The sequence below is a fragment of the Siniperca chuatsi genome, linkage group LG11 (assembly GCF_020085105.1).
Source record: "Siniperca chuatsi isolate FFG_IHB_CAS linkage group LG11, ASM2008510v1, whole genome shotgun sequence".
Taxonomy (NCBI): domain Eukaryota; kingdom Metazoa; phylum Chordata; class Actinopteri; order Centrarchiformes; family Sinipercidae; genus Siniperca; species Siniperca chuatsi.
This window is the reverse complement of record NC_058052.1, coordinates 21,869,073-21,883,615: the sequence shown is the minus strand read 5'-3', so window position 1 is coordinate 21,883,615 and position 14,543 is coordinate 21,869,073. Positions and strand designations below refer to the sequence as shown.

General features: G+C 41.1%; 2 protein-coding genes across 5 annotated transcripts in view; one reads left to right on the top strand and one right to left on the bottom strand.

Moving 5' to 3' along the window:
- Positions 1–2,649: 2,649 nt before the first annotated feature.
- The window catches only part of synpo2la (synaptopodin 2-like a), a 12,734-nt gene continuing 840 nt past the window's right edge, over positions 2,650–14,543 (bottom strand). The window contains exons 2-4 of the mRNA XM_044214796.1: positions 10,405–10,556; positions 9,348–10,066; positions 2,650–7,422 (exon numbers count right to left, since the gene is read on the bottom strand). Of these exons, the coding sequence (XP_044070731.1) occupies positions 4,784–7,422; positions 9,348–10,066; positions 10,405–10,556 (3,510 nt within the window). The 3' untranslated portion in view covers positions 2,650–4,783. The remainder of the gene's footprint in view (positions 7,423–9,347; positions 10,067–10,404; positions 10,557–14,543) is intronic.
- The window catches only part of si:dkey-174i8.1 (arylsulfatase I), a 17,817-nt gene continuing 16,823 nt past the window's right edge, over positions 13,550–14,543 (top strand). For all 4 annotated transcript variants that reach the window (XM_044214801.1, XM_044214800.1, XM_044214798.1 and 1 more), the window contains exon 1: positions 13,550–13,792. The gene's annotated coding sequence lies outside the window, so the exon portion shown is untranslated. The remainder of the gene's footprint in view (positions 13,793–14,543) is intronic.

The window sequence follows — 14,543 nt, the reverse complement described above, 5'->3', positions numbered from 1 at the left end:
TCATCTCTCATCTTACTGTATATTGCTAACATGTCATATTATAGTGTCAGGTTTTATACATTTACTTATAATTCACAATAATAGTAATTCTGCTAACATATTGTAGTGCAGACTGAGTGGATCACAAGATATAGAATGAATTCAGTCTCAGAAAACATATATAATATATAGTATAACAGAGTATACAAGAGTGTAGAATGTTTACCAATCAGTATTTGTTTAATCAAAAAAGTTTAGCGAGTTTCACTACAGTTTTGTAAACTGTATTGTCCGTGGATGATATTGCATTCTCATATTTATGAGAACATGATCGTCAGTCAAACATGCATGCAACATAATCCTGGGGAAGAGCTTTCTCTGAAAGTTGGTCTGGTTTGTGCTGGTCTTGTGCTCTGGAGGAGACAATGAAAATAGAAAATGTGACTGTTCAGATTTTGTTGTTGTTGAGTGTTTTTGTGTGTGTTTTCCTGATTTAGGTGTAGTTCTTCTATTTAAATGCAAAACTGAACTTGCTGATCTACAGTATATATGTGGATCTGTGTAACTCGTTGTTTTGTAAAGAGGACATCTTGTAGCCTGGCAACTGGGAAATTGCCCAACATCAGTGGTTTTGTTTATCATAAATGGTTCACTTTGGCTTAGTTCTGCCTCATTTTAAGCATTCTCTTGTCCAACCTCCTCTTAAAATAACAGGTCATGACCCTTCAGTACTCAGTAATTTTTTTGCTACCTGCTGTATAATCACTTCATACACACAAATCACACAATCAGCTTAAAGCAAGTGAAAGATTTTCAATCTTGCTTCTGACCACATCAGGTCTTATAAAAAGGAAAAAGGCTATCAATCCTTTGTTGTCTTGGTCCCTGTTAACTCTGGAGCAACACGCTTGATATTGCACTTTCTGTGTCCTCCCTCAAATCACTTCTTTGAACTCGATTACAGTACATAGTCCTTCTCAGGCTGATTTTTATTTGTGCATTTATTATGGTTTTATTCTGCGTGTTTTTCGTTTTTGGCTGTTTTTCCTCATATTTATTTATTTTAATGTTATGTTTTTGTGAAGTAGTTTGGAACTACAAATGATTATTATTATTATTATTATTTTTCTGACTTTAAATTTTTTGTAATTTCTTCTTGTTACTGATATTTTTGGCACACCTACCCCGCAAGCTTCAATGCCTCCTTAGAATCCTGGAAATATTCATGTCCCCACTCTAGAAGATCTCTGGGGCAAATAATTTATTGTCTATGGGGTGCAGGCCAAATAAATATTAGGATAAAGATAAAGAGGGCAATATTAAGGGTCGACGTGGAATCAAGAGAAGTGAAGAATTAGATCAGCTGATAAATTATCTGATTATCTTACTGTGGTTCTATTTCTGTTCTATAAATTATAGGACATCATATATAAGTACCATGGAGACTACTGTTCATCTTGAAATAGACACTTTTCAGAAGCTGAGAAGCCAGTTTTATTCTTTTATTTGATCTTTTTTAAGCAGTTAAATTAAGAACAAATTCCTAATTACAGTAGTGTCCTGGCAAAATGTCATTTTCTCTATAAATAGTCTCCTGTTTGGATATTATCAGCCCTATATATAGGCACCCTGGGAGTGTTGAGGTTGGCAACAAAATGCCCTTCTAATTGCACGCTCAGTCAGAGCAGACTCCAACACAGACTATCTAAATTTATCACAATTTACGTATGTGCACACACTTGCTGCTTGATTGGATGATTCTTAAGTGTGGATCTCTGAGAAAGTGTGTATTTGCCAGACATCACATAGGCCTAGTGGTTACATATAGGATGTTCATTTTTTCCTTTTTACGTGCTTTGCTGCTGCTGTTATGTAGATATATTTCTAAAAAGTGAAGTGAAGGTAAACATTTGTTGTTTTGCTTATGGTCACTTAGCCGTTGACAGATACTATGATTTGTCAAATAAGGAGAGTCTCTTTAACTACCATGCCAAATCACTGTGGCTCAGTGGATGACAATCCTAAATTAGGTCCTGAAATTGCATTTTCTCTGTTTTCTCTGCAGCCACCTAACCCAATTTAGAAGACGTGGTAGTGCTGTGAAGTATATCTGATTGAATGAAAGTCTTCTGGGGTTACAATGGCCTGGAGAAGCTGACCTCTGTTACATTCTGCTAAGTGTAGAGTATTGAGGATATTTTTATTTTTTTACAAATTTACAATCCCCCCATAAATACTGTTCAATGATCCTATTGTATTCTGTCTCTGTTTAATTAATTATCTTTTTTTGAATGAATTACTCAAACCAAGCCTGGAAACTAGCCTGACCAGGCTAGTCTAGAAGGATAAGTTTATGTGGTAGGTCAGACACTTTATGGAGCTGGGACAGAATATGCTGAAATAAGCTTGGCTTAACTCGCAATAGCAATCTTGCTTTATTAAACAACCCTCAGAATATATAAATTTAGGATCTGTCTTGGAAGTTATCAGTAACATTGCAATTAATCTTAAGTCAAACATCTATAAGCTAAAAACTGGTAATGTATATTCATTATTGTGCAGGTCTTCCTTGAATGGAGACCATGCTGTGATAAAAATTAATACCAAATAGGCTTCAGATACTTTATGGGAATGTGTGTGTGTTAGTTAAGCATTTTTACCCTTTGAGTGTATAGTTAAACATATATTTTTTATTAAAACCAATATACAGTTACAGTTATTTTACTGCTCAATTATTAATAGTATCATTTAATGCATGCATGTACTTTGCATTAAAAGAAAAGTGTAGTATCACACAATCAGCAACAGGGGGCAGTGTAAAATCAGACATGTCAGACAACTGGAGTGCTTTCAAATTTAATTGTGTTCCTCTAAAAATGTTTTGCTTCATAGTCAATATAAACTTCTACTCAGCATTAATAACAAACATTTTCACACTTATTATTTAATCCAACCACATTCAGAAACATGTATTCATCATATTTTACACCTCAAAGCAACTATATCCACACTCATTTTTTGTAGCCATAATATTATGAAAACAAGAAAAAATCTAAAAGAAATTGTATTTTTAAAATGGTTTAAAAAAATAACAAAAGTATCCCCGCCAAGAATTTCACAACTGAAAACAACATATTCATTTATTTGTTTCTTACTTGTTTCCATTAACATACCCAATCTCTCAAGGTATATAACCATTAAATATGTTTATCCTTACTTTTTAATAATAACCATTTTTAATGGAAAGACACCAGCTAAATGTATGTGCTTCTTTCCATCAGCTTATTTAGCTTTACCAACAAACCAGTCACCAAACTTTCCTGGCCATCCTTCTTTAAGTTCTACAGGCTGTGGGATTTCATAACTATGTACAATTCAACCCTAAGTCCCAATTTTCTGCCATGCAACCACATCTGACCATAACCCTTTATGTAAAATGATGGGCTATGACCCTATTCAGTAAACTGGCCTCCTATATCCCCCTTCCACAGCCACTCTCATTTCTTGAACCTTTTTATAAATGATGGTGCCTCTCAGTCAGTCAACTTCCCCTTGCACTACTTCAGATTAAATCACAATTAAACAAAACAAAATACACATTTCTTCATCTGTGTTATTTGTTTAATAAAAGTTAAGAATTTACATATATCTGCAAAGATCACACTCATACTAAGGAGGCACTGGTGTGTCTAATGGAAGCTGTGATATCCAGTGACAAGTGTACATTCAGTGACAGCCCCGGCACTTGTTGAATGTGACCCATGCTAAAAAGACAGCATTTCTCTCTGGCTATAGTGAGCAGAGGTATTTGGCACAACCTGACTAACACTTGCAAGGGCAAACCTTGTCTTCACATATAGTTTCACGATGAGCTGAGGCGTTTAAAAACATTTTACAATTTTCAACGGGTCATGCATCATTAAAACCCCAGGACAAGAAGACTAGGTCATCATGGGTTCTTGTTACAGACAGAGTGGGTAAATAACATTTTGTGCACATCAGTTAGTGGGACAAGTACTGAATAAAATCATTACATTTTCAAAGATAAAAGCCTGCTATTTTTGCTTTATGATCCTCCACCTGTCAACATACTACAACAAACATCTTCAGTGATTTAATCCTATGGTCAGAACCACAATGATTCATTTTCAACATCTTTCAGACATTTCAAGTTTCAAAGAATATTCAGTACAGGCTCTGTTTAGATGGCGTTTCTGCTAAATTAGTAGAAAGAGATCTCCAGAAGCCTTACACAAACCTCCCCCAGGACAGGCATACGGTGGACTATACAGCATGTGCTTGTATACTCTATTATTATTGTCACTCAGAGTAAATGTGTTGGCAGCAAAATATATGTGATAAGCAGCATTTTGAACAGCAAGTAGATGTTTATGATCAATGACCATTAATCAAGTTGTTTCATATTTCAAAAACTTGACTGGTTTCAACTTTAAACTGAATCACTTCATCACCTTCATGTTTACAACTGAATTTGAGGCTTAAATTAATGGATGTAAGGCTGCTTTTTAAATTATTATTATTATTAATTTGTAACTTTTTTTAATTAATTGATGAATTGATCAGATAATTGCCCAGCAAAAAGCCTAAGGTGATATCTTCAAAATGCTTGTTTTGTTAGACCCATCCCAAACCCAAAGATATTCAATTTACAATGACGTAAGAAGAGAAAACCAGAATATCATCATTTTTGAGAAACTTGTTGTCAGTTAATATTCTGTCAATAATCAACTAATCATTTCAGCACTAAATAAATAGTACATGAGGATGCCCAATTTACTGCTGTTCACATTGCCCCTGGCCTCCAGACACGCGGCTGGACACCTCCCTTGGTGGCAACAAAACGTGGTTTGGGCGCCTGAACTGGGTTGGACTTGAGTGGGGGCAAAGAGGCAAGGATACTGAGCTCAGGAGCGCTCTGGAACTGCTTGGCTGTCTGGAGCCCAGTGGTGTATGATACTGGAGTGTAAGGTGTAGGGACTGCAGGGGGCATAGGGTTTGGAATAGGGACGGCAGAGAATTTTGGGAGGCTGGGCAGTCCAGCTGGTTGGGAGGGAGGTGAAGCTGGGGTTGGGGCACTAACTGGTGCTGATGTCAAGAAAGGGGCTGGGGTTGGAGTGAAAGGAGCAGGAGGTGGGGAGATCATGCCAGAATGAGTCAAACGTTCTCCGAGGGTAGTGGCTGAGCGGGGTGCAATGACTTTGGGAGCCAGCGTGGGAGCTGACATGGGTGTGGGTGTGGAGAATCGCTTGACCTCGAAGACACGGGCTGTTTTGAGGGGGATCTGTTTAGGTGAGGTTAATGAGCTGCCCACCATTCTTGTTGAGTAGTCACCCTGCTGCTGCCTCTGTGCCTGGTAAGAAGGCATGGCTGATAGATTAGTAGCACTGCCCCCATAGTTGAACATGGCAGAGTTGAGCTGGTAGGGCTGCCTTCTCATGAAATCCAGAGCCTTGATGCCCTCTCTTTGGGAGCCTCCTCTACCCCTGCTGTCTGGCTTGCCTGTATCCCTCTGAGGACCTGTAGGGATTGAGGGGGCCAGGAGTGGGTTGTACCCAATTGGTGGAGGGGCACGGACATTCGGGGAGTATTTCCACGGAGAGGGAAAGGAAGGATTGGGGGAGGAGTCATGCAGTTGGGCTGCACTGTGTGAGGCCACTTCCTGCTGGTAAGGGGTCTCAGGTGGGGTGTCCACCACATACATACCCATGCGGCTCTGCCTGCGGGCAAACAGCTGGGCCCCCTTACCACCTGCTTGAAGAAACTGTGGTGCCTCGTGGATGACCCTAGGCTTGGGTGCCACTGGAGGAGGCGCCCTCCCCATGCCGACCTCACCACTCCTCTCCTCCTCTGCACCATCATAGATGGTCTCAGGTGGTGGTTGGCCATATGTGTGTCGTGTGGACCTGTCATCCAGGTTCTGCACCATAGACAATAGATCAGGATTGGGGGATTTCTTTGTGACATCTGGCACATTGAACATAGGTTTGGGTTTGCCACCACGCCGTCGAGCCTCAAGTAAGATTCCTGTGCGACCTGTTGGACCAGGAATAGGGGTTGGAGCTACAGCTTCTGGCTGGGAGACCGCTGACACTGTAGCTACAGGTGCCATAGGAAATTGAGGTGGAGGTGGCTGAGCAACTGCCACTTGAAGTGGAGATACTGCAGCAACTGGGTGAGCTGAACCAGGACTTTGAGATACAAGAGGAACTGGGGCTGAAGCCATTGTTGCTTGTGGAGCCAGGGGCATTGAAGGCATAGACACTGGGGGCACAGTTGTGAATGGAGCCTGATGAACAGTTATTGGTGATGATGAGTGTATTTTCTCTACAGAGGTGGAGCTGGCTGGAGGGTGAAAGGTGACAGGAGCTTCTGGTGTTGGGACAAAGGGACCTTGAGGTACAGAGAATGGTGAGGAGAGCACTGACGGAGGACCAGGAAGTAGCTGTGATGTTACTGATGTAGCATTAATGGCTAGTTCAGAGGCACTGGAGAATGGTGGTGGCACAACAGCTGCTGAGGCAGGACGCTGGGTCGTCTTTGTGACAGGTGGTCGGAACGTTACAGGGGCAGTCGCAGCTCGAATGCTGATAAAGCCAGGAGTGAAAGGACGTGCTGTTCTGTTGAGAACATTACTAGCAGGTAGTTCTGGTAATGGTGTTTCAGCTGGTGGTGCAGGTCTGGTCAGAATAGTCACTGAGGCAGTGGCTGGTCTGGGTGCTACAGGTGGAGGTGACATCACCATGCTAGCTGTACTAATTGCAGAGTAGGATAGGTCCCCGTTAGACTTTACATGGGCTGCAACTGGACCTGGAGCCTGAGAGAGTTCTTGCTGTATGGCTGTAGGGCCAGGTGGTATCATCTGCTGAGGCTGGAGATTTGGTTGCATCTGTGGTTGTATTTCTGAATGCAAGTGATACATCTGAGCCTGTTCCTGGACTTGAGATTGCGCGGGAGCCTGAGGTTGTGCTGCCTCTACCTTCTTGGCATGCTCAGCAGCCCTCTTTCTCTGCTGTTCAAACAACTGGGCGCCCTTGCCTGCAGTGTCACTCAACCCTGGACTCGGGGCATCCTCTGCCCCATCCCCACGACCTTCAATGCCTGCAGTTGCCCTCTTCTCCAGCATATCCAAGTAGTCACTATCCCAAGTTGGGTCAGGAACTGCTGAGAAGCCATCCTCATCAAACTCTGATTCGCTGCCAGGGAATACCCCATCCTCTTCTTGTGAGTCCCGACACCTATCCTCATCCACACTACCAAAGCTTGTGAGGGTGTACTTCTTGGAGCGCTGCCGCCTCTTCTTGAACATCAGCACCCCCTTGGAGTGAGGGTTGGGAGCATCAGTCAATAGGGATGCAATTGTTCGACACTTGGTTTTAGCTTCCTTTACATGCTTGTCTTGCGGTGTATCCCCTCGGTTCAGTTCTGTAGGGTGTGAAAGTCATAGATATTAGGAATAGTTGCACAATAGCATAACATAAGTACTGCAGTAAGGTCAGAGAAGTCTGAATTAACAGATTTAACCTTTAAACCAAGAAGAGACTCTGACATGAACATCTAAACCTGTCTTGACCATGCCTTTAACAGGCATCCATCTCTTAACTTGCCACAGGAGCACTTCCGGGAAAATTCCAGGCATGCCTTCAGCTTCTCACATTAGCTGGGGTAAAGGATACATTTGCACATTATTAGTCTTATGTACTCATCTAACTTAATTAAAAATATTTGCAAGCTAGTGGAAAGTTGCATGTTGTAGGTGACTGGAAGGAGAACTTCAAAGGGTAGCCACAACATATCCTTTACCTTGTTATGGTATTAAGCAGATTATCATAGGCAACCCAATTCTGTTACCCTAATATGCACTGCCACGTGAAGGGAGTTCTTAATTTGTCTAGGACAGGGTTCCTAAGTAGGACATTAGAATGTTAAACCTGCACTCAGTGATGGCAAGGGGGATTTACAAGAGTAAATTTATAGGTTCTTAAAACAGCCCATTGACTTCAAATAGCCCAACTCTGTCCTTTTCCTGAGCTTATTATGGATGATGGACAAGATGACACGTTGTAGGAAAGAATGCTTGGCAAGTGTCAGTGCTCTGTATGTGTTGTTGCGTCACTGTTTTGTCGCAATTTTTTACCTCTCTTAAGAGTTTGTGAATACAAAAAACTGTGAGACGTGATTTTTCTTAAATAACTAGAAATTATACTTTATGATATATGGTAAAATAGCAAGACAAAAGGACAGCAAGAGAAACAGTTAGAGAGAGAAGAGAGGGTGAGAGGGGCAAGGAAAATGAGAGTATCCCTGCTTTGCTACTTGATACCTAAAAGCAGCTGTAGATGCTTTTCAGTGCTCCGAGATTGATCGCTGGGGTTTTTACACACATAACTGGAGGTAAATATAGTAAACTGTACCAGCCATGCTCTGTTTAACAGACTTAGCTTAGGTTGACACCCACTCACACTCGATTACTACTAACCTTAAAGAAAATATATGGATGTTTGATTAGTTATGTTGGTTGAGTGTCACATTAAATGACTGGGACACAGTGGTTTTCTTGATTAAGATTCACATCTAGATCAAGACAAGTATTCAAACACTATTCCTATTGGTACTATAGTAAATGTTGGTATAAACTTATATTTTCAGACATCAATGGGCATGAAAGGGTATTGAACTGCTTTAAAACTTGGCTCTGCCTATCTGTAGGATGAATATTGTAAAAACCTATTTTCAAATAGAAATTAAGTTTACTGTTTGCTGATAAAGTTCTGTTTGAACTGCTTAAAGGGCTGTTTTAAACCAGCAGTTGACTGTTACGGGGGTTTGGTTTATAGATGAAATGTTGTGAACACAGAAGGTAGTGTAGATGGCGGTATTGTCAGTTTGATGTTTAAGGTGTGGCGACTTGAACTTGAACCTTCTGCAAATATCTAGGTTTTTCTCTGTGAGGTTTAGGGGCATATTTGTCTTGCGCTTCAACAAAAGCATGTACTGCATATACAGTCTCCACCTTGAAAATTAAAGCTATATTTTTACAATGAGAACCTTTCTTCCTGTGAATGAGAACGGAGGAGATCAGCTGATCTTCACTTCAGTGATGTATTTCTGTGCTGCAAAGCAGATGGCACATATAATATATAGAAAATAATATGAATAATAACATAATGAAATAAGGAGAATCTGTATCTGCTACGAAACTATGATTTATATTTATCTGTTTGTAGAGTTTGAAAAAGTTTTGTGACTCTTGAACCAACCAGTGACCTTTATCAGAAATGAGTACATAAGTGTGGAGAACCCATGTGAAACACAGGTCCCTGTCATTGTTCTTCCTCAGCTGTACTTACTGGCTTGCTTGGCCTTTTCCATGTAGGTTGTTGTAAGCTCCTCATCAATGGGTTTATTCACAGGACCCACCATGGGCACCAGCTGGCTACGGGAGCCCAGCATCAGGGCCTCCTTTGCCCTCTCAGGGGATACCAGTGGCACGTTGGCTGGTTCTAGAAAGCCACTATCCTCCTCTTGCCCTCCATCCCGTGGCCCCTGGTCATCTGCTGAGGAGATGATGGAGGAGGTCTCAGTGGATGTCTGGGAGGACCACATTCCTGGACCAGGAGGCTGGTAAATCACCTCCCTCCGTGCCACGCCCGGTAGCCCCCCTCCTCCATCCCCATTTCCCCCACATCCATCCAACAAACTGGGGTAAACATGTGCATCTGGAGCGCTGTCATAGCCACTCATCTCTGACGTCTCCCCACCCTCAGGGGAGGTTCGTCCTGTTGGTTTCCCTGGGATCGAGTTGCTGGGGCTGCGGCGTTTCTGCCGGCGCTGCCTCTCGTAGCCTGCCACGTCTGCATCACTGTCAGTCTCACCGTAGTAAGCCTCACTACCAGGTGGAGATGTCAAGCCACTGGTTATGGAGGAGCGGCTACGGTGGACCTCACGGATGGGTGCATGGTGTGGATGGGTGGGTGACATGGCACGCAGTGCAGCGCGGTACTCTTTGTCTATACGGGGAGATGGGGCACGGGTCACAAGCACCACGGACTGAAAACCAGCAGGCACCCTGCAAACAAGTGGAGGGTTTAAAATACTGATGGGGCCAAATGAAGGCCCTTGGATGTGATATTAGAATCAAATTTTCTAAATCTGGATTTCGTCTGTTCTTAGAGTCAGTAGGATCTTAGCACAAGCAGCAGAACCATTTGTGAGTCCTAATGTTGATGTTGTTATTTTGGGACTGTAATATACAGTTGTATGTGTATCAAACACATGCACATTGTTAATAGTGCATGTTTTGTGTAAAACTTGAGCCTGTGACTTGTGCATAATATGATTTTTTCTTGATCTATTACAATGGGTTGATGATGGTTTGTAAGAGTATAATTATTTTGTTCCTCTGACCTTTTGACCCGGATGTTTAATATCCCAGGGGAGCTGTCGATGAGGTCCATGGCCTGGGCATGGGATAGCATACCACATGGCTGTTCGTTGATGGACACCAACTCATCAGCTTCCCGCAGCCCAGCCCTGCATGCCTTGCTGCGTTTACGCACCTGCACAAGCAAAAGAAAGCAAAATTTCAAACACTCATATAGATGACAAAAAGTTACACAAATGTTGAGTTTTGATGGGCTATATCAAAAAATATTTTCGGTATGAAGCCCATCTATTTTGAAGTCTTTTTCAACAAATCCAAGACAGCTCTCAAGTCCTTCAGGGGACATCTAAGTCTCTCATATGTCTCAAGGGCACATCTCAAGTCAAGTCACAAGGCCTTCAGGGTAAGCCCAAGAGATCTAAGTCCAAGTCTTTCACATCTGAATGCTGACAATTAAATGGAAGGGCATATGTACATTTCTCTGTTTTGCGTTAATAGTGTTCTGCCAAGACCAAATCCCTTCAATGCACAAGGTGTGCAGCTATGCAAGGCCTGCTTGATGCTGTCGTATTTATATTCTATTGTTCCAGGATTTTATCATGTCAAATATGACTTGTAACTTAAGGCCAAGTCTCAGGTCTCAGGCCTGTAGCTTTGGTTTGAAGAACTGTGATATATAGTAGATACTTAAAAAAGGATATTAAGACAACTGGTACAAACATCATCACTCTTTTTACATCTTTCTTTCCCAGCTTTTATTTCTCTTAGAATTGTATGTTCAGCTGTGGTAACTGCAGGGACTGAAAAAAAGACCTGACAGAGGTATGCTGCTGTCTTGTCTTGGTTTGTGATAGTGACCGACAGAAAGCAGACTTTGTCCTGACAGCCCGATTTTGCTGTGGACATATGCCACATATTGCAGCTTGAGTGGGGCACTCAAACACACTTTAATAGGAAAATGCCAGCCAGCAGCCATCTTCATTTGGTGCTTTGCTATTTGTGCCCAAGTTCTTTCAGGACCATGGCGTTATGCCCACCCTAAATTGCCTCAGGTCTATGCAAGCCATGTCAACATGTCCCATAATAAATTCAAAGCAGATTTTTCAAAAACAATGACTGCAGTGTTGATTGCACTCTATAAATTCACTGCCATGTATTAAATGAATATTGTATGTTGGATTTCAGAGATAAAGAAGCATTGCTTTGGTTGACCTAATTAGTTTTCTTTCCAGCTATTCTGGTTTGTCTGAAATGAAATCCCACATCCCCATTTAGCTAAGCCTTTCAAAGTGGCCTGTGCCTGCTTGTGGTACAGTCAGCTATTAATTCAGTCAGTCACCTTTTGGTTGCAAGTCATAACAGTTATAATACCTTTACATGCTTGCACACACACACACCACATGGGCAGATACAAAAATACACATAAACTCACAAACACGCACATGCAGGTCCACGGGCACAAACCCAGCACTGACACACCAGCTCTTTCAGTGAGAGCCCCAAACTGCTCCACCTGTTATGGACAGTATAGTATGAGCTCTGACAAGATAACACCTTCCTGCTCTCATGGGTGAAGGAGCATGCTGTTTTGGATGGTCGGACAGAAACAGCTGCCATCCACCACCATAAAGGTGATTTGGTGTCCTTTGACTCTGTGTACACAATGCCACATTTTGCAAGTCAACTACATGTAGGATTAACATTTTAAAGAGCAAACATTCTTGCTAAATACTGTCTATAAGAAGTGGTTGTTGTGATTGTCTCAGAGGTATAATCTTGAGGTGCATCATGCACCTCTAGCATGATCCATAGCACATTTAGTTTCTGATAAACAAACCAAAATTTGCCTCTTAGCAAAAAAGGGGAATCTTTGTAAGACATGTTTCGCAGAATTTATGTGGTCTGTAAGCGGAAACATTTCTTTTACCCAATGAGAATTGTTATACCAATGTAATTACCTTTATTTGAACATAATTTTGTAATGCAAATACATAATGGAAAATACGATGGTTTTCTTAGATGTGTATATATATATGATGAGTTAAAGGTCCAGTATGTAGGATGTATGGTGACCGTGAAAAACGTGAAAGGCCCAATCTAGAGCCAGTGATAGGAAATATATCATAAATTCAAGAGGATGGAATGGAAATTTGCAACACTTGAGAAAGACCGGTACAATGGCTATGTGTGGATGTTTAATGGTCCAGTGTGTAGGATTTAGTGGCATCTAGCGGTGAAATTGCAGTTTGCAACCATTTGAATACTGCTCAGATCGTCCTCCCGTTCCAAGCGTGTAGGAGAAACTATGATGGCCGCGAAACGCTCGAAAAACGCAAAAGGCCCCATCTAGAGCCAGTGATTGGTTTGTCCATTCTGGGCTACAGTAGAAACATGGCGGTGCAACATGGCGACCTCCGTGGAAGGGTACCTATTCCCTATGTAGATAAATGGCTTATTCTAAGGTAACGAAAACACAACTATTCTTATTTTCAGGTGATTATACACTCATAAAAAACATACTTATATTATTTTCCATTTCTGCCAATAGCTCCTTCTAAATGTTACATACTGGACCTTTAAGAGACGTTTAAACTAGAGTATGTACATAAAGGTACATGATCCATTGCATAATTTAATCTTTAAGTTTTCAAAGATACTAAACTTGTCAGGCTGAATTGTGTACAAAATGATGAACAGGACACCATAAAACTTCACTAACTGCTGGAACAAGCAGGTATTGCCATACAGTGTGGAAACAAAGTTAAAAAATGTACTTTTTTAAGGTACTTAAGGGAAGATTTATTTGAAAATTAGGGCAGAAGGGCAAGAAGTTGACCAAAGCAAGTTCTCCTGGTCATTTGTTCACAGCTCATGTGGTGCCTGAACAAGAACAGTATGGAGTACAACAGAGGTTTAGCAATCAGGATTTCCTTTGCACATGATGTTCTTCTCTAAGCAGCAAGATACTGAGTAGTGCATGTACTAAAATAGTGTATGAGGTTAATTTTTGAGTACTGAGCTGAAACACACACCTTGGCTGACCCTGTGACCTGCTGCTTCTCAACCAAAAATAGCCATCAGGAAAAGTAGTTCTGCTCAGTCAACAGTTATTGAAAGTCTGTGTGGATATGTGTGTTTGTATGATGTGTGTACATGTATGCATGCATTATGTGTGTGCAGGTGTACTAAAAGCTGAACTATCATATCCAATAATAAGATCTCTCTATTTAAAGATTTCATAGAAGAAAAAGTCGGCCCAAGTCTCTTTAAACAGGAAGGACGGAAGGAAGTTTAGTAGAGCGAAGAACAACAACTGTGGATCGATGATTTATACAACTCATGTCACAGATGGTGACAACATGGAACTGACTCGATACAAACAGCAAGGGATCAATATGAAGTCATAAAAATGTAACTACAACTTTTCTGTTTTTTAAGTATTTACTTTTTTTCAACTATTTTCAGCTTTATCTCTCAGAGGTACTATTTTTTTCAGCTTGAAAGCCTAATAAATCCTTTTATCCAGTATACATTCCCCTTTGGCTTACATGCCAATCTTTGCCGTCTCAAATGGAGATCAAGATTCAGATCTGGACTGCTTCACTGGTGCCAAATGTGGGCACCAAATTCTTGTGAAGAATTTGCTCTAGGGGAGTAAACTGAGCTGAGAGGCTCCATATGAAAGTTGTAAGGTTAAATATTTTCTTTTACACAATTAATTTTTTCTTTCAGTGAATTATATAAAGAAAGAAACAATGTAATTTTAGTATGTTATATCACAGACACCAATGTGGCTTGAGTCGGGCCTGACCCACAGTGATTTCAAGAACTGAACTAAATCCAGACTTTCATGACATTCATTGCTCACCAATGTGGTTTCTACTGTTACAACAGTGTTTACAATTCAATCTCGGGTTACCTGCCAACTTAAACATGATCAGCATGGCTGAAGTGAGTTTCTTACTGAAACGATGACGTAGTGGAAACATACTAGTTCAATAGTGCAAATCAGATCATGGTCATGGGTGAAGGGTGTAGTATCCATAATACATAAGACAAATTGTCAGTAAAACAATGACCTTAATGTACCAAAAATCTCTGCTACATTTCACTGCTCAAAGCACTGCTGAAGAACAATGTCAGTAAGTAGCACAAAGTCAGT